Source organism: Pempheris klunzingeri, chromosome 22, assembly GCF_042242105.1.
Source record: "Pempheris klunzingeri isolate RE-2024b chromosome 22, fPemKlu1.hap1, whole genome shotgun sequence".
Taxonomy (NCBI): Eukaryota; Metazoa; Chordata; class Actinopteri; order Acropomatiformes; family Pempheridae; genus Pempheris; species Pempheris klunzingeri.
This window is the reverse complement of record NC_092033.1, coordinates 9,476,473-9,501,208: the sequence shown is the minus strand read 5'-3', so window position 1 is coordinate 9,501,208 and position 24,736 is coordinate 9,476,473. Positions and strand designations below refer to the sequence as shown.

General features: G+C 41.9%; 1 protein-coding gene across 1 annotated transcript; it reads left to right on the top strand.

The window, feature by feature from the left end:
- The first annotated feature begins 494 nt into the window (after nucleotides 1-494).
- On the top strand, nucleotides 495-13,323 carry st8sia1 (ST8 alpha-N-acetyl-neuraminide alpha-2,8-sialyltransferase 1). Its single transcript, XM_070853601.1, has 5 exons — nucleotides 495-1,032; nucleotides 1,959-2,103; nucleotides 6,222-6,331; nucleotides 8,993-9,085; nucleotides 10,380-13,323. Exons 1-5 carry the CDS (start codon nucleotides 854-856, stop codon nucleotides 10,858-10,860), a joined length of 1,008 nt encoding a protein of 335 aa, XP_070709702.1. The 5' UTR covers nucleotides 495-853; the 3' UTR covers nucleotides 10,861-13,323.
- Nucleotides 13,324-24,736: the final 11,413 nt, after the last annotated feature.

Sequence of the window (24,736 nt, the reverse complement as noted above, 5' to 3'; positions counted from 1 at the left end):
AACAACCAGTTGTCCAGACAAAGCGGAGTCGGAAGAGTAGTATGCTGACTTGAGAGTAACATATATACCATGTAAGACACAAGTTCCTACAGAATCATGTTACATGAGAAAAACCTTCTAACACTCATTTTTACATTCCTAGTTTGCTTTGAGGACGTTTACGCACCACCTCTGAAACTTTTACTCATCGTTTTATTTCTGCAGCTCTGACTTCCGCTTTCAGCCGCGCTATTCGTTTCGCGGAGAGCTTGACGCGTCTCCGGCGGCACAAGAAGCACTTTGTCTCGGCAAAGGGGGTGTTGACAGGTGAAAGAGAGGGAGGCTGCACCGGACGGGCCCGGCTCGCTTGCACCGCAGACCCCGCAGCAGGACGAGGACAGCGGAGGAGAAAGAGGATCAAGGTGGACAGGATCGGGGGGCACACGGAAACCCCTTTCGGATTGGGAGACAGGGGGGACTCCGGGCGGGGAGGGGGCCCGCATGATTCCTCGGCTGTGATGATGATGGTGGTGATGCACCGGGAGCAGAGCGGCGGATTCCTGCAGAGCCCGACACAGTGCACCACGACCCCGCAACCGAGAGTGAGCTGCTGCAGGGACACCCCGTCCTGCCTCTCTCCATCGGAGCCTCACCAGCACAACACCGGATTTCCAAGCCGACAATCGAGCCGAACAAGCGGGTAACAGACTCCCTCGGACCCCCATTCATACTCCACCCCGTCTGCGGGATGAGACGCGGATTTGCAGCTGACGGAGAGACCAGCTTTGGACCGAGCCTGCGTTTTTCTGCACCGGTTTCGATGTGCGTGCACCGGGTGTTTTAGAGCCGTGCGACAAGACAAGAGGGAGGAAAGATGTTGGTGCGATGCTACCGGGGCAAGCTGTCGGTGTGGGCCGCTCTGTGCGTGCTGGTGCTCTGCTGGTTCTACATTTTCCCCGGAGACAGACTCCCCCGCGATAAAGACACAGTGGAAGAGGTGCTGAGGCAGGGGGACGTGTGGCAGAAGAACCAGACGGGCATCGATTTGTACAGGTTTGTCTCAGAGCTCAGATTTCTGCTTTAGAGCAGCGAGGCCCAGCTGTCCTTAAGTGGCTTCCTGGAGGTCCCCCCAAAAGATTTGCCTTTTGTTTGTAGGGATGTTTTACTCTGCGCCCACTGTGGAGCAGACTAAAGAGGAAAAACAAGATCTCAAATGCAGCAAATATTCTAAGTAGGGATAAATAGTTACCACTTAAGGCCTGTGACCTCCTTTGTCTGTGTTTGGAGTCCCTGAACATATGGACATCATGTTATTATAATGAGACTGTAAGGCTTCCCCTGCAGAAAATAGTACAAATCAGTATAAATATTCCATTTAATACTTAAATCTTGCAGAAATTAATAAATAACAAGTGTCATTGCTGACTGGAAGATACAAGCACATCATAAACTCTGTGGTTTACATTTAGCCCCCCCTTTTTTTTAAAAAAGCAAACCAGATCACAGAGGCATGTCAGTTACACTGTGGCAGTCTTTTTTTAAATCTTATTCACTTGAGAGCATGTGCAGACAATTCCCCGAGGCCAAGCCGATTAGGATCATGAGAGAAGGTGACACCTGCAGAGCAGTGGACAGAGCCTACAGGGGGATGTGATGCTCACTTCAGAGCTCTCTTTGGCCGGGGTTTAGTCCAGTGGATTCTTGGGATTTAACAGCAGAGATGGTGAAAAGGCTGAGGACAGTCAGGCGATATAAACATCCATTTTATGAGCCTGTTTTTCAATGTTGACACACTTGAAACTCCTCATCCGTTCCACCAACCTTACACAGCGGCTCTTTGTCCACAGTCAGATAAATACACATTTTATTTTCTATATCTGTGGGCATTTACTTACCCAGCTATCTTGTTGAATCCAATTTGTGTTAAACTTTCCAGAGATCACCAGAGACTTATTATTTCGCACATCCTCTCTGCACAGGAAGTTGCTGACAGAGTGCTGCGACCCACGGAGGATGTTTGCAGTGACCAAGGAGAACTCGCCAATGGGCAAAGTGCTGTGGTACGATGGCGAGTTTTACCACTCGCACACTGTCAACAACGAGACCTACCCACTCTTTGTACAGGTGTGTAGAAGAAGCTGCAATACAAGAGGTTTTAGTCATAAATCTCGTTAAATACAACTGTCTGTTTATGTGTCGCATGCGAAAGGGTGTGAACGTGTCAGTCTATTGCCCTGTGAGGGGATTTAAAGGTTCGTTTTCCCTCAGAGAGCCACATGACTGAGTCGGGAAGATGTGCTCTTGAACAGTAACTATAACCTGGTAATAATGAAGGATGGACGGGGGTTTGTGGAGCAGATGTACACCCTCTACAGGAGAGAGCATTACAGCCATAGTGTTCTGGAGAGGAAGAGCCAGTCAGAGCAACAAGACACCTTTTAAAGATGCTGCAAAGACACCGAACATTTCTCTTTCATTTTTATATTAAAAGCCACGATATGCAGCTTTTACTTTTTCTTTAAATCACCTCAGGACGAGGAAGTTCAGGTTTCTTTAGAGACAGGACTTGGGAGAGAGTTTTTTTTTTTTACATCCAATCAGGCTCCTGCTCTGTGTTTATCATGTCTAAAAACTGGAAGAGGACATACTTCTAGTTTGTCCCTCCCAAGTTATTTCCCTTTTCCTTTCCATGTATAGAATGCAGCAAAGGACAAACGTGGACCTGCAGAGGAGTGTGTGTTTATGCCTCTCTGCATGTGTATCTGTACCCAGATAAACGCTGTTGGGCTATTTTTACATGGTTCCATGCCTCTGTGTGTGTGTGTGTGTGTGTGTGTGTGTGTATGTGCCTGTGGATGAGGGTGTTTGTATGTGTTTGTGCCTGTAAAACAGGACAAAAGGAGAAATGCTGGTGCGAGTGCTGTTGCCGTGGTTTTTGTATCCAGGGGCAGCACATCTCGCTAATAATCAAGATTGGATCCCTATTACTGATGGCGCAGAGCTGCAGTTTAATATCCTGGTTGGTAAATGCGATGAACAGCTGACCCTAATTTGCGTGTGTGAGCCGTGCATTTGTATTTATGAAGGATGGGGGAGGTGAGGGTGAATAAATAAAAGAAAAGAGAATATGAAGCAAGGGTAGCCGAGCTGAAAACACTAGCAGTGTGTGTGTGTGTGTGTGTGTGTGTGTGTGTGTGTGTGTGTGCACGCACGCGCAGCAGAGGGCTTGCAGTAAATTGAGAGTTAAATGTAATTGGGGTTTTGTTTGTGTTACGTAGAATTATTATGCATTATTTTTATGATGGTGTTTCTGCTCTAAGTTCAGAATCCATCGATTCATCCTTATCGGAGCTAACACAATGAGAGGATTCATTCTTCAGTCAGTTGATAAAATCCATCTGCAACTACTTTGAGTCATTTGGGTCATTTTTCAAGTGATAATACCAAATATTTGCTGTTTCGAGCTTCTCAAATGTGAGGATTTGCTGCTTTTCTTCATGATTCTAAAGTAAATATTTGGGGATTTTGTGAATGAATAAATGAAAATGATCATTAATTGCAGCCCTAATCCACATAAAATAAAAAAAAACACTTTGACTTTCTTTTCTACAAATGGTATTGAGAGACCGTATTCACCGCGGAGATATCTGCCACCGGCCCATTTTAGATTGAGTGAATGAGTTTTTTTGTTCTTTTTTTCATTTGAGAAACTCAACAGCCTTCCCAGAAGCAATGTCCTGGTTTCTTAATCTACATTATTAGGATGGTGGCATGATAATAAGATGATATAACATAGTTGCATGGCTGGATTCCACAAAGGAGAAGGAGGCTGATATGGTTTTTTTTTTGGTTTGTTTGGGTGAAGGGACTCTGTCAAATGCATTCCCATAACTCTTGTGCTGTGACATGACTGTCCTTTTTAAAACACTCCCTGGTCACGCACAGCTTCAGTGCGTGTTGGTGTGTTCTTGAATGATGTTAGCTAATCATTACACCGCATTGGGTCTCTGTGCGCTGCATCCATCACTACTCTGTGCCACTGGGATGAAGCCGGTGGTTATTTTACTCCGTGTCAGACGTCAGTGCATCGTCCGGCTCAAGGTGACGGTGACACCTTGCTGCATTGTACAACTTTGTGCTTGTGTGAGGCTCCATCTAAATGCTTGCTTGACCTATTTCTAGCTTCATGGCTGCACTTCCTCTACAAGGCTATATTGTTGCTGGTTATGTGTGTTTCCCAGAAGGAAGGTAACTAGCAGTTAGATGGGATGGATGAAACACAAGCTCTTAGTCACACACACACACACATTATGTATATTCTCTGCCCTCATAAGTACCAGTGCTGTGATTGCAGGTCTGAACACAGACAACCAGGCACACTACACCAAGCTGGCAACAGCCACAGTTTCTGAGCATCTCCCAGAGAATGTACCAATTAGGGCTTTGACGGTTAATTGCTGGTTACTTTAATTCCTCAAACAGAGCATCCATACATACAGTTCTGGGCTGCACTGTAGATTCCTACAATCGCTTCTTGGCCACTACATGTAGGTTTCATTTATGTTTTTCCCATGCAACAGAAAGAAAAAATAATAATAATTTCAGCATTTGAAAAAAGTTGGACGGTCTCACATGAAATTCTGTACAGTCTGACAAAGTGTTGTTGTTCATTCTTAAATCCCATTTTACGGACTAAAACATGAATTGAAAGGCTGATCGGCGTCCTATTCTAAAATGAATATGATCATTGCCTGGCACACATTAAAATGAACAACCCAAACCCCAAATCTGTCAAGATATTGGGAACAGATGTGGATTAATAACTTTCAGGAAATATCCGGACCACATGCTACTGTAATAAGTGTCCCCCCTCTTAAGTTTTAGCCCAACTTGCTGGTTCCCCTCCCCTGTCTGATGTGCTGTTAGCAGGGTATTGTCCTCTGACTCAACTCCCTGTCACGGTCTAAAAGAGACCCTGAGGCAAGGAGAAGTGTGTGTGTCTCTGTGTGTGTGTGTGTGTATGTGTGTGTGCACTCCGAGGGGAATAATGAGCACAATTGTTTCCGCCGTCTCGCTTAATCCATGCCTCTGACTTAAATGCAGCCGAGGCAAAGAGAGAGAGGACATTTTTGGCTCTTGCCTCATGAAGCGTGGTATTTCAGTGTTCTCTGTGGCCTCTGTAATACTTACTGTCCACTATATAAGGCTTTCATTTAGAGGATGATAGGGCAGTGATTCCCAGCAAGGGATACCTGTGCCACAGTAGGTCAAAATATTTCCTATAACACTTGAACACCAAATGTTGTGACTAGGAGTGCGTTTAAAACCAGTTGGGGGAAAAAAATAATGAATAAACAGCTCAAATAATTAGCTAAAGGTAATGGAAATGGCTGAAATAGGTAGCTGAAAGTAAAGGATTAACAGTTGATATAGATAGTTAAGTGTTGGATAAATGGATGAAATAGTTTCTTAAAGCAAACAAGTGTAGTAGTATCAATGCAAACGTAACCATCCAAAACACTGACGGTTCACCTGTATTAGAATATAGTAAAATATCCATTTTTATTTAATTGATTGTTAATTAAAATCCAGTTGCATCTTTAACGACCACCTTTGGAACATGGCAGATGGTCTGAAGGAATACTTGAACTGGCTCTGTCGTGTTGGATAGAAAAGTTTGGAGACATAAACATTAAGCCCAGACTACAGAAAAGACATTTACCAGCTCACAGATTTGATTATACTGGAATGGTAGGAGGAGTTTTTTCGTTTGTCTCCATCTTTGACATTTTTTAATGAGAAACGATGTTGGTACGTTTAACTTTGTTGACATTTATCAAATGGTTCTTTCCCTGATGGAATTAATTTGTCATGTTTACTGGCATTAGGGAAAAGGCTTTTTGCTTGGCAGTTCTTGCTTTTTCTTTGCTGATTTGTCTTTATCTGCTCACTAATTTTGATTAAACGATGTCACCGAGTATAGTACAGACTTCGTTCTTTGGGCATATGCCAGACATGTAATCTGACTCATAAGCTGTTTGACCTTACCTAGCTTTTGTCCACCCTCCTCGCTTCGTATCTCCAAATTGATTTGTCCGTCAGCGCACGAGGATGTGAGGGGAAATTAGCAGGAGACAGAGGCCCTGCGCTTTGCTAAATGGCAGGGTGACTCATGCACCTGCCTCAATTTTAGGATCTGAGTGTGTGTATTCTAACAGAGCTGCGTGTTTCCTTCTAACCAGGACAACCCTCTGCAGCTGCCCCTGAAGAAGTGTGCGGTGGTGGGCAATGGTGGCATTCTGCGGCACAGCAAATGTGGACGGGACATTGACCGGGCCGACTTCATCATGCGGTGAGAAACAAGGGACTCTGTAGGGCTGCAAGTGCAAGTGCGTGCATGTATATGACTTGAATCAGCCGTGCCCCAGAGAGAGAGGCCAGACACCATCAGCCATCAGTGACAATGAAAGCTGGTGCCGACTGCAGCCCGGAGAGGAAGACTGAGACAGAAAAATGGGCCACAGGGAGGGCAAGAGAGAAAAGAGGTTAGGCATGAGTAAGCAAAATCGTAAAATACTGAGATGAGAGAGGAAGAGGAGATGAGCAGGAAAGCATGAAGCAGAATGAACCATCTGGTGGTGCAAAATAAAAGGAGATCACAGATGCAGGTTTGAAAAATAAAAACCGAGAGGTGATGAGGACTTCTCACAAGGAGAATCATTTGCATATTATGGATGTGAGATAGAGGTGTTTTTTTGTGTTTGAAACAAGAGATGAAAGAGATGCACTTGTATTGGATTCGATAGCGCGAGAAGCCGTCTTTGAAGAAGCTGTGCTCCTCCCGGAGAACCACTCCAGAGTGCTGAGGCAGGACGAGTTGAAGAAAGAGCTCATGTGATACCTATAGCTGTTTAATTCAGACTTGACGTGCGTAAACAGCAGCAGCCTGTTGGAAAATAACAAACTCTTGTTTACATAAAACCGGTCCATCACTGGTCAAACTGAAAACTTCATTGTGGTGTGACGCACCACACATTTCCTTCCTGAATCATAAACTGTTTCAATATGTGGACACTCAGTTTATGCTCTTGAAATGTGAAACTCTTGAAGCTTGTAACCGATCCAGAGTAGCTGCTGATTCAAGCCCTTTCTGTGTCCCTCGTGCCGTTGCGTTCCTGTGTTTGTGCACATGTTTAGCATATTAAATTCTCTCTCTTTTTTTTGCATTAGGCAGCTGTCCTTCTTTTACATTTCTGCTCAAGGAGCAGCATACGAATGTAATGGCTTAAACAGACTAGCTCTTAAGCAGTGGTGATATCGCTGCAAAAGACGCTACAACTTAAAGACTTAGATTCACATTTTCAGACATATTTTAACTGAAAAAGAGCTCAGCAATTTATTCTCTTGAGAGAAGCTGCCCCAGCCTCTCTGCTCCATTACCAAGCTGTCAGTACATCATGTGCAGGCAGCATTGCTCTGAGGATGAGAGGAGCTGATGTGATGGGGGCATGAATGCTACCAGCCTTCATCAAAGCCTCTGATAATCTGTAACAGATTCCTCCCAGCTACTGCTCTGTCTCTAAGCATCTGAGCACCTCTTGGTACAAAGTATGTATGCAAGCACCATAGAATTTCTTTGATGGACACATGGTGCTCTGGATAAGAGGAAAATGTGTGTTTATGTGTTTTTGGTGCAATTTCACCCCTCAAGTTCCAGGGTGTTGAATCCACCAGCATAGTTCTGTATAGATGTGCTTTTGCGGGTTCATACCACAGTTCAAATGCTGTTCAGATTCATGTGAAAAGTCTAAATTACTTGAATAGTGACCAGGGAATGTCAAGGGTGCAACCGTGAATGCATTTTGAGTGACTTGACCCAACTAAAGTAATTTACTGAAAGTCAAATGAGTCGCGACCCATCTGCTAACACAGCATTCTGTTTTGGGGTCAACAGGGTACAAATATTTGGTCATGTTTAGTCTGGAAAGGACTGTTTGAATAAGATACCAGTCTGCCCAGTTTTGCCTGGCAGAGATAAGAAAATATCATGTCTTGTGTGTTGATTTCTGCCAAACTCTGACATGGCAGGTTTAGCCCCCATCGACTCATTAATCAACATTAATGGTTTTCCAGCTGCTTAAGGCAACTAGATTTAGACTATCTGGAGATGGCCAAACAAATGAAAGTGACGGCAGAGTAAAGAAAGCCAAAGAGTAACTGTTCAGCATTGGGGAGTGACCCTAAAGATAGTAGAACAGTTACTTAGACGGCTTAACCTAAACTAAAGTAGGAACTCATCAAAAGGTGAAGCTAAGCGGGGCTCATAAACCCAGAGGGAGGAAATGCTACAGTAAGGACACAATGACGAGAAAGATTCCTCTCCAGCTGTCCTTCCTCTCCTGCATCTGCTGATCATTAAAAGCCCCGATGTGACATATGTGATGAGCTATATATGAGGCTTGTAGGAGGTAATTATTCCTTAATCATTGTAATTTACTCCACTAAACACATTATCCATGAAAATGTCAGTTGTGTGATGTGGCAATGCCATTGCCAATTTAAATGAGCATTATTACTGTAGCTGAGACACTGTTTGTGGGCGACAAAGAGAGAACATAAAGAAAGTGTTTAGAATATATTATGTTTAACCATTCATCACTGAACTGTAGGATGCAGTGACAAAGAAGCATTGTCACTCCAGTTGATGATTCAAATTATGGCAACCATTGTGCCGTGTCATTCCACTTTAATGTCTTTTCTGCTGTTTGCGGCCTGTAATACCGTTTTCACCTCCTACTCCGTACTTAAGAAGTAATTAAAGATCTTGACATGCTGTTTTCACTGCAGTCGCCCAGAGAAAAGCAGTCGCTATCATAATCAAATCTAATTGGGAGTTAAACAGGCACGATGGCTTTAATATATCCTGTCATTGTTCATAGTGTGTGAATAACCTCTGGACATGTGGCGGTATGTATGTGGAATGTGAAATATCTCCTGTGTTTTGTTCATTTAGGTGTAATCTTCCACCGCTTTCAAAGGAATATGTGGAGGATGTGGGAACCAGAACACATCTGGTTACAGCCAACCCCAGCATCATAGAGAAAAGGTAACCAGCATGCTGCTCGAACAACAACTCTACCCTCGGATTACACTTTCCTGAGCATGTGTCATGGGTTATGTTGTGGAATCAGTAAGATGATGTCAGGACGTATTGATGAGGTATTGATTTTTAAGTAACGCAAAGTTCACAAGTAGCTTTTAAGGAAGTCATAAATGTAAAATGAAATATGCATTAGGCAAGGCATGTATTTATGCAGCACCTTTCAGCAAGACAATTCAACATGCTTTGCATATAACGTACAGAGGAAGTAAGATGTGATATAAAAGAAACGAGCATAAAAGAGAAAAACGTCCATTTTAGCAAATAATGTGATGCTGAATTTGGTCTGGTTATCCTGATTATCTTTTAAGTGCCTCTCCAGATAGAAGTGAGCCACTGTGTTTCTGTAGTTTGGCAATACAGGAAACTCATTTCCTCCCTAGAGAGGCAGAAAAGGAAGAGGGAGCAGGCAGCTCTACAGGTGAGCGACTCAGAATCTAAGTTTTCACAGTATAAGGAATTTACTATGGCATATTGGTGCATAGAATGAACATAGAGAAAAATAAGAAAGTATAAGACAAGCCCTGCAAGTCAAGAAAGTTGAGAAACATAAATATAAAATAGAAATAAAATAGAAATGGTTACAATACAGAGATCTGACAAATATAATGAAAAAATATGTGCAATAGGGGTCGTCAGCCACAATTTTACCTACACGCTTCTGCGTCCTGGAAGTGGACAGGTCCTGGAGGGTTAGCAGATTGGAGCAGATTCTCAGTGGAGAGAATGATATGCTGCAGTCTGCTCTTGGCCACAGACAGTGATAGAGGAGGTGAGGATGGACTCTGATGGAGGTGAAGAGGTGCAAAGAACTTCCTCAGATGTCAAAGGAAGTACATCCTCTGTTGTGCTTTTTTTTGTTGAGGTTCTGGGCAATGACGGTGCTCAGGAAGCAGAAAGCCTCCACATTGTGGACTAGGGAGTCTCTCAGGGTGATGGGGGTGAATGGGACTGTGTTCTTCCTGAAGTTCACAACCATCTATCCACCGTCTAAAGAGCATTGGGCTCAGTCAAGTTCAGTCCACACCAAGACACCACGCGGTCCATCTCACCTGTAAACGGAGCCAAGGGAGGGTGTTGTCGTCTGTGAATACTGGGCTCAAGAACACAACTCCACTCATCCCCATCACTCTGAGTCGACACTGTGGAGTGTCCAGTGTTCAGATCACATAGAATTGTAATTGCTACACCAGAACATTTAGAATAACTCCCACTTTCTTTTTATCACTTTGTCACTCAGATTTCAGAACCTTCTTTGGTCAAGGAAAGCGTTTGTGGACAGTATGAAGGTCTATGGCTCCAGCTACATCTACATGCCAGCATTCTCCATGAAGCCTGGCACCGACCCATCATTGCGGGCGTACTATGCCCTGGCAGACACCTCCTCCAACCTCACCATGCTCTTTGCCAACCCTGAATTTCTGCGCACAGTGGGGAAATTCTGGAAAGCCCGCAGCGTGCATGCCAAACGCCTCTCCACGGGGCTCTTCCTGGTCAGTTTGGCCTTGGGGCTGTGCGAAGAAGTGACCGCCTACGGCTTTTGGCCGTTTTCCGTCGGCCTGGACGAGCAGCCGGTCAGCCACCATTACTACGACAACATCCTGCCCTATAAATGGTTCCACGCCATGCCGGAGGAGTTTGTCCAGCTTTGGCACCTACACAAAAGTGGCACGCTGCGCATGAGAATCAGACACTGCCCCCATCAGGAAGGGGGGAGTTAGAGCTCCAGTTGAAGTTTAGGTGGGCTACAGGAAGCAGATGAAGACACTGGGGTTGTGAAGCAACAGGAAGTTGTCGCCGCGACATAAATGAGTGCACGTATTTCCTCTGAGGAAGCTCGGCACTGCATCTGTGTCCACACACACTCCTGTGTCTCTGCAGCTAATCCCTATCTACCATGAGAATGTCCTCCACCCAGAACAGCAGCATCAGGGACAGAATACACACTGGTACATGCAGCCATACACACACACGCACACACACAATGTAAAATATTCATACATTCCCAAAACATGCCATATCTCCTTCCCTTCTTTCTGAAGTCTGTGTGTGTGTGTGTGTGTGTACATGGGTGTGTGTTTGTTTATGGAAAGCCTCAGCTGGGACTCATAAAGGTGAATGTGTGTGGGATTGGATGGGTGGGGGATGTTTTTTTTTTTTTTGTGGGTTTTTTTTTTGTATGCTGTCTACTGTATCTGACTGACATATGGGACAGCTGGACCAAAGCCCCCTCTGGGTCTTTGTTAAGCAGAGACAGAAGGAGTGGAGGACCAGGGGGAATAATAAAACGCACTGAAAGACTGGCAAAATGCAAGGAACAAGGGAGAGATAATGGTGTCCTGGTACCTAGTAGCTTGAATAGGACTGAAATGTAATAGAGGACAAAAAAAGACTGGCAGGGGGGAGATGGAGTGAAAGCCGGCTGGTATGTGTATGAAAGGATTTTTTTTCTCTGCTTTCTTTCAACCAAGAGCTTGATTGGCATTCTCTGGTGCCAAATGAGCTTTAGTTTAAAGCAGAAGCCATTAGTAACAGAGTCTTAAGTACTATATATCCTAGAATGTTTAGCCAAGTTGCATTTTAGCCCTTCACTGAAAAGGGAAAATGAGTACACCCTGGTGTTCATGTATTGTTTTTGTTTGCCAAATGTGATGGTCGGAAGTAACGTGACTTCTTGTTTAGTTTCATCAGTGGCCATGAAGAGAAGGGAGAGAGCATTACCGATGCATATAATCGTAAATGACCATTTGTTGCAGCAAAAAAAAAAAAACCCTGCCTCAGAGCGGACATCATCACAGACTAATTATTTGGTACAATTCAGTCACAAGCAGGCTCCACAAAAAAACAGCCTGATCTTCTTTAGAGGAGCTGCTACCAAGTCATCTCTTGGTAACTGTAGTTTTTTTGCCAAGTGCCAAGCCAAGGAACAGTGGTCTCTTTGATACGCACTCTGGCACTGTCCTTGTGCTCTCAAATGGCAAGACGCTGATATAAAGAGGGTAGTGACAGAAAAAGACTTGAGGACTCAATGTCACACAGTTGCATTTTAATGGTTGACTGTTTTTTTTTTTTTTTTAATTTCTTTAGATGCTTGACATCTTATAGGGTCAATTGTGATTTATTGATGCAATTAATGTCGTTACTATTTTGCATTGGAGTATACAGGAAGAACTGAGCCTCTCTTCTGTGCTCCTTTTTTACAATTGTGGTTTCGCTTTTGACATTTGTTTTTAGTGCACAAGGGAAAAATAACTCGCTCATGTAGAAGCCAACACAACAGACACGACAGCTTTGTTTTTTTTGTACTTGGAGATCCTGCAGATGGAGATCATTGACATTTGAAATTGTACTTTCTTTACAATGTTATTTAAGAGTGACAAATGTGACCGTGCCATATTGTCAATACCGCAACAAAGGATGACTCTTCATGGAAAGTGCATGTCGGTAGGTTAGTGCTTTATGCTTTTATCTAGTCCTTGTCTGCTAAACTTAAGGTTCAGTGCCTTTGAGATGTATTAAGGCAAAAAGATCATTCAAACGAGGGATATTTCTAATGCTGATCATTCTCTTAAATGTGTTTGTTTTTCTTGTCCACACTTGGTTCTGTGGATCAGTTGGACGATATGTGACAGTGACCCCTGACGTTGTGAAAAATTTACATTCAGTGAGCTACATGTTGGACAGAATTAATGAAGTGAAACAAAATGGAATAATTTCCAGTCCAAATGCACATGTGGCTCCTTGAGACTCGTGACTGAACTTGATGAATATTTTGACCAATTTGTTTTACTTATTGTGATGTTTCTTATTTGCACCTTTTTTGTTTTTTTTCTCTCCTGTCCAGTATTGTGAATGAATGAGATGTGACATAGTGTGCGTTTTAAGTAGGCATGATGATTTTTATTGTGTATGTGCTTTTGGTACACAGATTTGTATGTAATTCCATTATGTTCTGATTCATGCCCTCATTCCATCCTGAGCGATAAAAGAACCACTGAGAAGCTGTGATTTCTTATCGAAAGGGAGTCGAAGCAGTCATGTAAATATTGGTCTGTTAACATAATGGCCAATTAGTTTTAGATCTCCAATCCTCCTTTTAAACGCAAATGTTTTCAGGAGCTGCTTATGGACTTCACTGAGCTCAGCAGGTCCCAATAAACCACAGCTGTTGCTAACAGAAAACATCTAAGTCTTTGGCACTGTGCTCTTTCTGCTACAACCTGCACAGCTTACATTCACATATCATGTGCAACTTGTAAGTCAGTATTTCAAAACACTGGCTCTCGACAAATTACTTCATAACTTTTTAACAGTTTCTTTTACTGATCTAGCTGAGAAGAACATCTAAGCAATATTATCACCAGTGCCAATGGGGCAGCGTATCATCAATGATTTTTTACATTCCAATCAAAGGGTTCATATCAAGTGAGTGAACACACCAAGTTGTACGCTACGGTCTCATAATCATGCTCGTGTTTAAATGCATACTGTCATATTTTCAATTTCAGAAAGTTTATAGTAAAAGTTTGACATTTCGGGAAATACAATCATTTGCTTTCTTGCTGAGAGTTTGCTGAGAAGACTGATACCACTCTCATACCTCTCCATTAAATATGAAGCTACAGCTAGGAGCTGGTTAGCGTAGCTTAGCATAAAGACTGGAAACTGAGGGAAACAGCTAGCCCATGAGCACCTCTTATGCTCACAGATCGTCACATGATTGCGCGTGTTAAATCCATGAGTTTTCTGGGAATTCACATTAAAAGTGAGATGTGAGCCCCCCCCCGTCTCCAGTCATTATGCTAAGCTAAGCTAAGTAGCTGCTTGCTGTTGCCACATCTTTAGCATGCGTGTGTGAGTCTGATATCAGTGTTCTCATCCAGCTCTCAAAAAGAAAGCAAACAGGATATTTTCCCAAAATGTCAGACCGCAGTATTTCTTTAAAGCTGCCAGTGTTGAAACAAGGCTTACAAATGAAAAGTGGAACCGCAACAAATTCAAGCATGGCACGCACACATTGGCAGTATTATAGTCAGTTTCCTTTCCTGTCTCAGGCCAACTGGTCACATTTATCAAGCTAAAATATGTGTGGCAGCAGTGTGACCAATTTGTTCTGGTCTGGTCACGGAAAGGTCACGTGTTGGATCACCGTAGCCACCACATGATCAGCTGCGGTGTCCATAAGCAAGACACTGACCTCCCATGTGATAACAGTGGGGAACCTGCCACCGTGTTTGTGTCGAATTATTAGTTCTGTAACCTTCTTTCGCCTTATGCCGATAATGTAATTTACTATTTGGTCCTCTTAGTGCTAGTTGTGCGTGCTCATGTCTTAGTGCAGGTTTAACACAGCAGAGTCTCAGATGTAGAGGGGTAATCGTTGGAGGCCACATTTTTTTCTTCACCTACAGAGTGTGAGGGCATGCTGTTCCTTAAATGGCATGACAAACTTAATATAAAGTGAGTCAAATGGTAAATACAAATACATTTTGGCATTTGTTTTATTCTGATGAGACAACTGAATGTTTAGGCAGAAAAAAAAAATTAAAGCCACTGTGTGTAGGATTTTCAGATGATTATAGCATCTTTCAAATTATTCTGATGGAGTTTTTGTTTGTAAAAAAAAAAAATAAGATAATCCTGGTGAATATTTGGGAAGTCTATGTGTTGCTTTCAGCCTTTTCATCTCAGTCAACCTGGGTCGAATCGGAAAGTTGTGCAGTGGCGTGCATTGCTGTTATTGCTTATTTAATTCTACCTCTGGGGGCGCCAAAGTCATGGATTTTCAAATTCTACGCATAGCGGCTTTAAAAAAAAGTTTATCAATATCTATTTGTTTGGGATTTATTCCTCTGATTTAGATTAGATTAAAACAAATATAAATGATTATTTGTAAAGACCGTTTCACTCATTTTTGATCAACACCGGTCCCGAGGGCTCAATTTTCTAACGTCTATAAACATTTGATGTTATGCCAAGCTTGGTTATTTTGAATAACATATATAAATATGCATTATTTGCCTTGACTAACTGAATTTGCTACAAAAAGATGAAGGAAAAAACCTTTTTGGAGGCATTGCTGTTTGCACCACCCCGACTGTCACCTCTTCTGCTCATTCAAGTCATCTGATGTGAACAACCCTGCCTGAGCATGTTAAAGATAAATCAGAACCACAGTTCAAAATGGACTAAACCAATTGTATGAGCTACCTATGTTAAACTGTGAAGGATAAATAAGAAAAAACAAATGAAAACAACCATATCCATACAAAAGGCGAACACTGGTATCCAATAAAAGAAGAAAAATGATAAAAATGCTTTCAGCTGTGTGGTTTTCTTCCACAGGCCAGATGTTGCTCTATTGCACACACTCACTCCCACTTTTAAGATAAATGTACAACACATATGGTTGAAATTAAGAAAATATTTGAGACTTTTCATGAATATGTGCACAACTTGTTTCATGTGAAATCTGTTTTTCATACCATTCCTGTGTTTTCCCTTTCTGTTGGTGTACAGGAATTTTGCAGCTTATGTAGTTTGTCTAGTGGTCATGACTATTTCTGCTCCCGGGGAATGGCATCAAAGAAACCCTCTGCTCGCCACAGCCTCGTCTGCCTGGCCTGTTTTCTGGGCCATGAATTTTTAAAGAAGTGTCAGCAAAAGCTACACAGCTGTCTCCCAGGCTGTGTCCCCCACTGGACCATTCAACCTCACATAGCTAGAAACATGCACTGTTTTTATGATCAAGGCCCTAATTTGTCTATTTGGCGTGAAGAGATAGCGATGAGGATGGAGCATATTAAAGATCAGAGAGATTTAATTATGGTAGTTTGAAGGAAATGGATTTGTGTGTGTGTGTGTGTTTCCTGTAGGTCCTGTATTACTTGGAAAGGGACTGTTCCACCTTTAGGGAATGATACTATTTTTGTCTTTTTACCCAGTATTAGATAAGTAACAGACTGAATGTAGTTTGACAGTGTGGTGAAAGGTCAGATTAACTAATTCATTGGATGTGTAGGAAAACATTATCTTAACTAAACTACATGCTGTAAATAAAGCTGTTAGTCAGTCGGTATGCCAGTTTGGCCAAGACTGAAATATATCAGCAAATATTGGATGAATTCCCATGAAATTTTGTTCAGAAATTCAATGTCCCCTGAGGACAAATCCTAAGGACTTTGAACTCCTCTGGCACCATCAGCAGGTTGACATTTTTTTTACAACAATGAAAATTTGGGACAGACAATCAGGGTGAACTGTAATAACTGATGATCTATAAATCCTTCCTCTCAGCCTCAGTTGTAATTTGTGTGTATGCTAATTATCAAATACGCTAAACTATAGTTAATCATTACCTCTGAAATCAGTATGTTAGCTTGTTGATCTTGATGCATTTAGAGCAAAGATATCCAGTTGGCCTTAAACATCAGCATGTTATTTCAATTTGGTAAGTAATCCTCAGATACAAGCCTTGAGAATTGTTTAAATCAGAGCTTTGTGGGAGCAGCTATTTGTCATTCCTGTTGTAAGTTTCACCTATTTTTAAATACTAGGCTAGAAGTGTAGAAGTCTGGGAGCAGACATGCCTCACTCTCTCTCCTCTTGCCAAGTCTATACTCCTTATTTCTATTTAAGGAACTGAAGCAACCCACCCATAGAAAGTAGCAAATGTTAAAACCTGAGTGGGATTAAGAAACTCTGTCTCCCCTGCATGCTCGCGGCCTTTGCACTATTGAAGCTTACAATAGCAACAGTGGATGTGGATGTTGGAGTGTTTTTGCCTTTCCACAGTAGAACTCACTCAACACTTTGGCCAGTTCAAGAATCTACAAATTCACATTAAATAATCCTGAATATAATGTTTTGTGTGTGTGTGTGTGTGTGTGTGTGTGTGTGTGTGTGTGTGTGTATGATGTTTTCATTTGATAGAGCTCCAGTCCAGAGGAGACTAGAGCCCTGCTGTGAGTGGTGACTGGACATTGAACAGACAGTAAACTCTACTTTGGCTGATCAGATCATCTCCTTTAAGTCTATAATGAAAGATGCACTGAGAGACTGTCTGGCTCTGTCTTGTTTTTATTTGCTTTCCACTGGTGCTCATAGTGTAGTGTAGACTGCAGGATTCTATAAGCAACCCAACTGAGGCATCATACATGTGTGTGCTCAATAAGAATTCAGTATTTTCCAATATTTGGCCCAACTGGCGATGCCTGAAAATGCCAGCCGATATTCATCTCTATATGGGCTTTCTTTATGCATGTCTAATTATTAACTTTCTTGATGCTGGACAGACTCTATTTTGTCATTCCTTGTGGCATTCAGCAATCCTATAATGTGGTTAGATTATTTAGGAAACTCTAACTTGCATGACTTGAATGTCCACACCAAATTTCATGGCAATCCATCCAATAGTTGTTCAGACATTTCACTCAAAACCACAATTGTACACGTGATGATGGCACTAGACTAACGGTAAAGGGATTTTAATATCTTATCTTATCTTTTTTTTTTTAAATGTTCCTTTCGTAGGACTAATAAAGGAATATCTTATCATCAAGGCCAGTAGGATTCATCCTCTGGGAAGTCCATACAAATTTCATTATACATATCCAGTGGTTGGTGAGATCGACTAACGTTGCCATCCCAAAGACATGAACTGTCGTTAGATTAGATTAGATTAGCCTTTAAAAATTAAGATGCACAAAATGTAATTAAAACTGCACTAATCAAGTAAATGCCATAATAATAATAATATTCTCGATCTTCATCGAACCCATACATAATGTAGCTCACAGCACTGAGGACTGGGCCTTGTAGTGCTCAAGTCGGATGTGCCGCAGCGCTATTAAGTATCAGCAGCTCAGCACAGGCTGAGGCAGTCTGAAGGACATCTCTGGGATTGATCGATAGTGTAATGCCACTTCATGGTGGCTGTTACCACGGTACTGTAAGCTACTGTCTCACAGGCACAGACACACACTCACACATACACACACACAGACACACGGCATTACTCCATTCCTCCATCCAACTGCCCACGCAGAGATTTGACCATAAAAACACAGAAGTTTGGAAGTGAGCGCATGGATTTCCCCTGCATTCCTCTTCTCCACTTTCTTAGAATCCACTCCAAACTCCAAACAGCCAGAGAAAATCTCACCGTTCAGCATTTCTCCTCTGGTCCCTGCTGTACCCGTGTGATTAGTGTTTCTCTAACTCACTTAAACCTCAGAGGTCTTCAGTATGTGGTTTGTGGCTTGTTCTTTAACACGTATTAGCACATGCATGAACAGAAAAGGGCTAAAAAAACTTAAACCTCTTTTCGAAACAGCAAAGACTCAACGAGTCAGCAGTTAGAATTAGACAGACAGAAAATTACAGGGGAAGCTAAAATAAGTGCAGAGACCGGTAGAAGTGGCTGTGTTTTGACGAGAACTGTCTACGCACACGGGACATGACCCTTGACATGTAAACAGACGAGAGATGATTTATATTTCGATTTCAAAAAGCAAGCAGAGCAGGATCGAGTATTTTGTCCAGTTACAATTAAAATAGTTTTGATTGGATCGCTTTCAGCTAACAGATATCTACCAGCTGAAATATATTTATCCCTTATTTCATTTATCTTCTTCCATACGACGTCTCAGAGGGAAGAAGTTGAAAACCACCTCATTAATGTCATATCTGAAAGTTGATTTTGGCACCTACAGCTCAAAGTTTTATTAGAATATTTATAAAGGCCTCTGGCCAATAAGCACAGGGGAGCTATTTTAATATCTGCAGGCGAGACTCCCATCGTTATTAGACTTCTATGCATTCATGGTGTCTATAATATCTCTGCTGCTGGATGTTTCCTTTTGTTAGCATGCATTTTATTGATCAATCAGTTCACAAATATAGATGTACTGCTCTGTATATCTATACTGTATATATAGTATACTTATAGGTCCCCCTCCCCTTTCATCCTTCCCTCCTAATACAGGCAGTATTTACAGAAGATAAGAGGGTTGGCTTTGGGAAAACACATTCAAGCAGTGTGTTGCCTCGATGTTCTCAGCTTATGTAAATTCATCCCTCAGTGCAATTTCACACACAAACAAGCTTTGTCAAGATCTGCAGTAGGGTGCCAAAAGCTTTTTTTGTGTTCTAAAATGTAGATTTCTTATACATTTCTGGGACGTTTACAGCGGAGCTGAGATTAGCCTGCACAACACATCACCTCGGCCTCAGGAACAAACTGGTGTTAGATAACCACAGGGTTTCTCTGGGAACAAAGAGCAGTATCTTGCAGGGAGAATAATAGCCGCCCATTTCACAAGTTTGAAGAAAATTACACTCAAATGCCCAAAAAATGACTAGATTTTGAAATTATTGAACGCCACCCCCATCTTGGTATAAAGAACAGCATGTTAATTGCATGCATAAACCTCGGAAGTTATTTCCTATCTCTATATGACATGTTCTATTGACATCTCCTCATGTTTTCATCTTCAAATCCCTTATCTCCTATAAATACATTGTTCTGCACTATGGCTTTTCTTTTTTTCATTTTGACCTTTGATGTAAATTTATAAGGGAGATCAAGACTGCCAGAGAACAAGCATCTATATCTGGGTCTGCAGAATATAGGAGCTTTATTAGGTAGCTACTGAGGTGTGCAGGTCTGACAAACATTTAGCAGTAGCATAGTTGTATAGCTGATGGCTACAGGTTACTATTCAGTAGTGTGACAAATGCTGCTGCAATGTGACACGTATAACTCAAGACATGTCACACGATATGTATTTATATGTACATCCATTTTTGTACAACAAGGAATACTGGAAGGAATCAAATGACATCTCTTTAATGATATCTCTCTCTTATTTTCCATGCCTCTTCATTTACACTTGATTTTCTCTGTCGATGTGGGGCCGTACTCCCACCCCCCTTCATATGTGCACATGTACCCTCAGTCACATGCACAGTGGCCCTGCCTGACCTCTCTGGCAGCCTGTGAATGCACAAGGGAGGCAGAGGAGGAGAAACAAACCCAAAGAGAGGCCGCTGGGACATGCAAATGCAAACATGTTTCCCCACCGGTGCCCAATGTCAGGTCTCATTACATCCAGTAGCAGGCCCCCTGGGCCAATTAGGATACAGGGCTGCACTCCTAAAATCTATGGGATTGGCCTGTCGAAAGTAACCCCCTCCCTAGTGTTGACATTATGGAGGAATAATAAAGGGGACTGGTGGGAGGTGAGCAGGAATGTTTCAATTAAGTGAATGGAGGGAGTTACAGGCACGGAAACGTGCTTCTGGAGTGACTCTTTTTGTTTATTTAAAGACATTTTCATTTTGACTAAGTTTTGTTTTGCAAATAATGACAAACACATGCATATTCTATAGATGGGTTCATTTGGTCATAAAGTTGAAAGGCTAACAATTCACTTCAGTATCCTTGTCTTTTTCCGGTGGTTGTTTAATTACTGATGGGTCACAGGCTAATGTTTTCTGTGTCTCCGCATGACAAATGAGGGGTTATGCATGATACAAAATGATGCTGTTTCTGCTCAAAAAAGCAAAACAAAAAAATAGAAGAAGGGGGAAAGAAAATGAGATCATCTGTCACTCTGTGCCATTAAGCTCTCTCCCTGGTGGTGTGCCATTTTTCCCTCCATCCAATCCATAATGTATCACATAGCCAACAGGGGGGTGGGGGGTGGGGGGTGGGGGGGCAGAAAGCCTCTGGGATTTTTTCCAAAGAATGGAGGGTAATTTGCAGATGGCCCACGTGGTCCATTTCAGTTGACTAATTGACTAAGAAGGGAGCCTGTGCAGATAGTAAATATGCAAATAAATCAGCCAGTATAATCAATGTTTTTAAATTAACAACGGATCAAGTGACAGTGATTGACTGATCGCTCCAGTGTCAACTTTCTTTTTTTGCTTTCTTTCTCTCAATTCATCTTTGATACCTTTTGCCGCTCTGTCTGGCTTTAGCCTTCTCAGAGAGTCCAACTCTCTTCTTGTGTAATACAAGGTCAAAACGTCTGGACAGTAATTTTATCGCTACCTCATCAAGTGAGAGACAGCGAGCACAAGAGGGGGGATGAGTCAAACAGGGACAGAAGATGAGTGAGTAGCTGAAGCAGACAAAATGAGATTACCTCTGGCCCATCCAAGGTGTCCTGCTCTTTCTGGACCGATGAGATCCATTCAAACCAGAGCTGATTGTATCTTAGACTATGCGGCTTGGGGCTACTTTTGGGCGGACACTAGACATGGAATGAGAATTGCTAATTGATTGAGATACAGTATGACCTTCCTTAGGGAAAGCATAAGAAAATCAATGCGGTTAAAAGCATTGGTAATTGGTATGAGGATGACAAAATGCAGCCGCTCCCATACAAATCCAGCCATCCATCTGAGATCAATGTGAAGCACTCTAAGTCAGAAGGGGAGGAAAGGGGTTTGGCTACAGCTTATCTTTCATCCAAGCTCAAAAGCTTGAGTCTTCGAGGTAAGTCATAAAACTATAAAAGGCTATTTGCAGTGGTGCAGGGAGGAGGTACCAGTTACTGTTGCTAAAGCTGTTAAGTCCTCACTCATAATTCTAAAAATGATGAGGGTAACAGACTTACCACTCGCAGTAATTTTGGAAAGTCAATAAAAAACGGGTTCATCCTTTTAGCCTACAAACTCTACAGCTGTCGTCTAGAAATGTGAACAGTTGCCAGTAGATTTTTTCAGCTTTTACTAACTAGTTACACACAGTAGTTTAGACTCATTTAGTTGGTTTACTTTTCAATGTTTTCAACTGATTCAATGAAAAGTATGCACATAATGGTTAAATATATGATATAATTTGTAATACTTAAAGATAAAGGCTAAAGCTATATGGCCCAAGCAAAACGTTTTGCATCTTCACCCCTTCATCTTCCATATTTCTACAGCAGCATTGTTCACGTACCATCAAAGGATGGTTTTTTTTAAGCCAAATATAGATAAACATCCTTGGACTCACAGCACAGTGATTACTTAAACGCTTTAATGTTCACATTTTCAGTCAGTACGCTTTTACTTTTACAAGCGATAAGGATCTGAGGATGACAAATAACCGCTGAGTTGTAACACAAACTGACACAAGTGAGGCCGGAGTCACTGAAGTGTAAACTTCCCCAAACCAAATAAAGACCAGGGCAGAGCATTACTCTAGCAATTGGCTCACACACAGTGGATGTTCTCGCACTGATAAGGGATTTTCTAACATCACCTGTTAACCTCACATTGTCATCTAATGGCATATGGTCCTTAAATGCACTTAACACTCAGTCACTGCTATGGGATTGTCAGATAGATAGCCAGGCATACTAACATTTGCAGCTTGAAACACAGTTTTATCCATCGTTTAGTTACACTTTTGGTATTGTGTTTTTGATCTTGTAAAAATGATAAAATGGGATGAAATGAGAAGGTGAAATTCAGAGCTTGGCAGGATTGCCATGCTTAGTTACGGTTGCTCTGATACGGTTGCTAAGATATACAATCTCCGTATGGGGGAGGGGTTTAGCAAACAGTTATTTAATGAATTCAACTAAATCTGCTTTGGGGCAAGTTTATGTGACACAATAGGTCTAACGCCAGGAAAATAGTGAATTTACTATGTAGTGAGCAATCTAAGTAAATGTGAAAAACGTTAACATGATAGCTCATTCCAGGTGGCTATAAAAAGCACAAAACAAAGCACTTAATGGCTCAGAAGGGTTCATTTTGGTGGGATTTCCATGAAACCAAAACCTGGAGAAAAAGCTTTTGATGGTAGCATAAAATTACTTCAAACTAAAGTATATTGTTAAGTACAATACTTTGTTTCTAGTGGAAATCTGTTGCGTGACGTGTGTTGGCACAGTAGTTAAAACCACATGATTTTCTCTCTGAGAGAATTTGATGTGCACAGAAAATTCTTTATTCATGTACCCTGACTTTTATGTCAATGCAAGTACAATTCACAACTTGGGGACATCAAAAGGGACATCTGATGGCTCAGCCCGTTCCATGTGGCAGCGCATCACCACAGTAACCTTGGTTTAAACAGCCTTGAACATTAGTCGCATGTAATCTCCTCCATTTCTCCCAGTATATCTGGACTCTCTCCAGCCTGTCAGACCAGTTAATCCTGAAACCCCAGTTTAGATTATATTGCGGTGATGCGAAATAATCCAATCCAGGTTTACCCTGATGTTGAATGGAATAGTGCAGCATGCAGAGACAGTATGTACAGTACCCTCTTGCACAGACTCGTATGTGTCAGAATGTGGTATGAAGTCAAAATGGTGATCATAGGAAAAACCCTGTTTCTCACATGCTATCTTGTGACTTAGGAGCTGTATACACAGTTCTTAACTCAATTACAAGTGTGACCTTGCCCAATCATTTCCAAGATTCCGTGTTGCGACATTTTAGTGACCTTTGAACTCACCACTCTGGCAGAATTATCTTTTGCATACATGTCAGATGAAATTTTAGCCAGTGAAGACTTTACTTACAATTACTTGGCCTTTGTTAACCACTGTGCTTTCCTTTCCAGTGCACTAAAGAGACGTTCTCCTCACCTCCTGACAGTCGACCATGCTGCTCCATTAGTCAGCATGTATCTCCAAACTTTAGGCCGGCAGCTTGTTAAATTGCTGTCACATTTTCTAGTTCTGTGTGTTAAATACAGAATATGCACCACGTGGTTGTGGAGGCTTTACAGTTGCTTAAAGGCACCCTTAGCCAGTGTCAGCTGGGCTGAGTATCAACAGTAAAGCAACTAGTAATGTAAAAACATAGTTTTGCTGTTGGGTAATTAATAAAGTAATATAACTATTTATTCAATGTGTCAAATAATAAGTAACATATTGTAATTTTGCTCACCACTCATTTCTATCCCATGAAAACCATGTGTCTTAAAAATGCTACCTTTTCGAGAAGAACAACCTGGTTTTCAGTTTTGTAATTGTGCATTTTTCGCTAATCTAGCAGTTTTCAAATGCTTTATTTAGCTTACGAAGATGCTGATGTTTCTCAATCCATTATGGAAGACTTAATCCTTCGGTTTACCTTAAAAATTCCAAATTGCTAAATTTTGAGATTGATGGTTTTCTTTGGACAGCGATGACAGCTAGAGATTTAGTCTGGCTTAGTGAACATAGGGCCTCTGAAACGTTACAGCCAGCTTCCCCGCTGCTTGTTTGTAACCCCAAAAGCTCAACAACAACCACCTGCAGAGAGCAAAGCTCCTTAATTACAATAAGAATGACCCTGTTTCAAAGTGTGTCTGCTTATCTGTTTGAAGATGTGGATGCGCTTACTACAACAGGAACAGCCTGTGTGCAATTTTTCATTCACTGATTAATCCTTCCGTACCACCATTTTTCTTTTTTCCTTCCGAGCTTCTTTCCTTCTCACCTTTGAATTATTGTTGTTGAATCACAAGTATTGACAGGGATATTTTGGCTCCCACACTAGCAGCTGTGACTCATAATGTTGGGGCTGGAAGGTATACGGACGGAGTTTGGAGAATAATGGCAAGTGGGTGGAAAGACGAGTAGGTGGGAGAGCAGGCAGGGG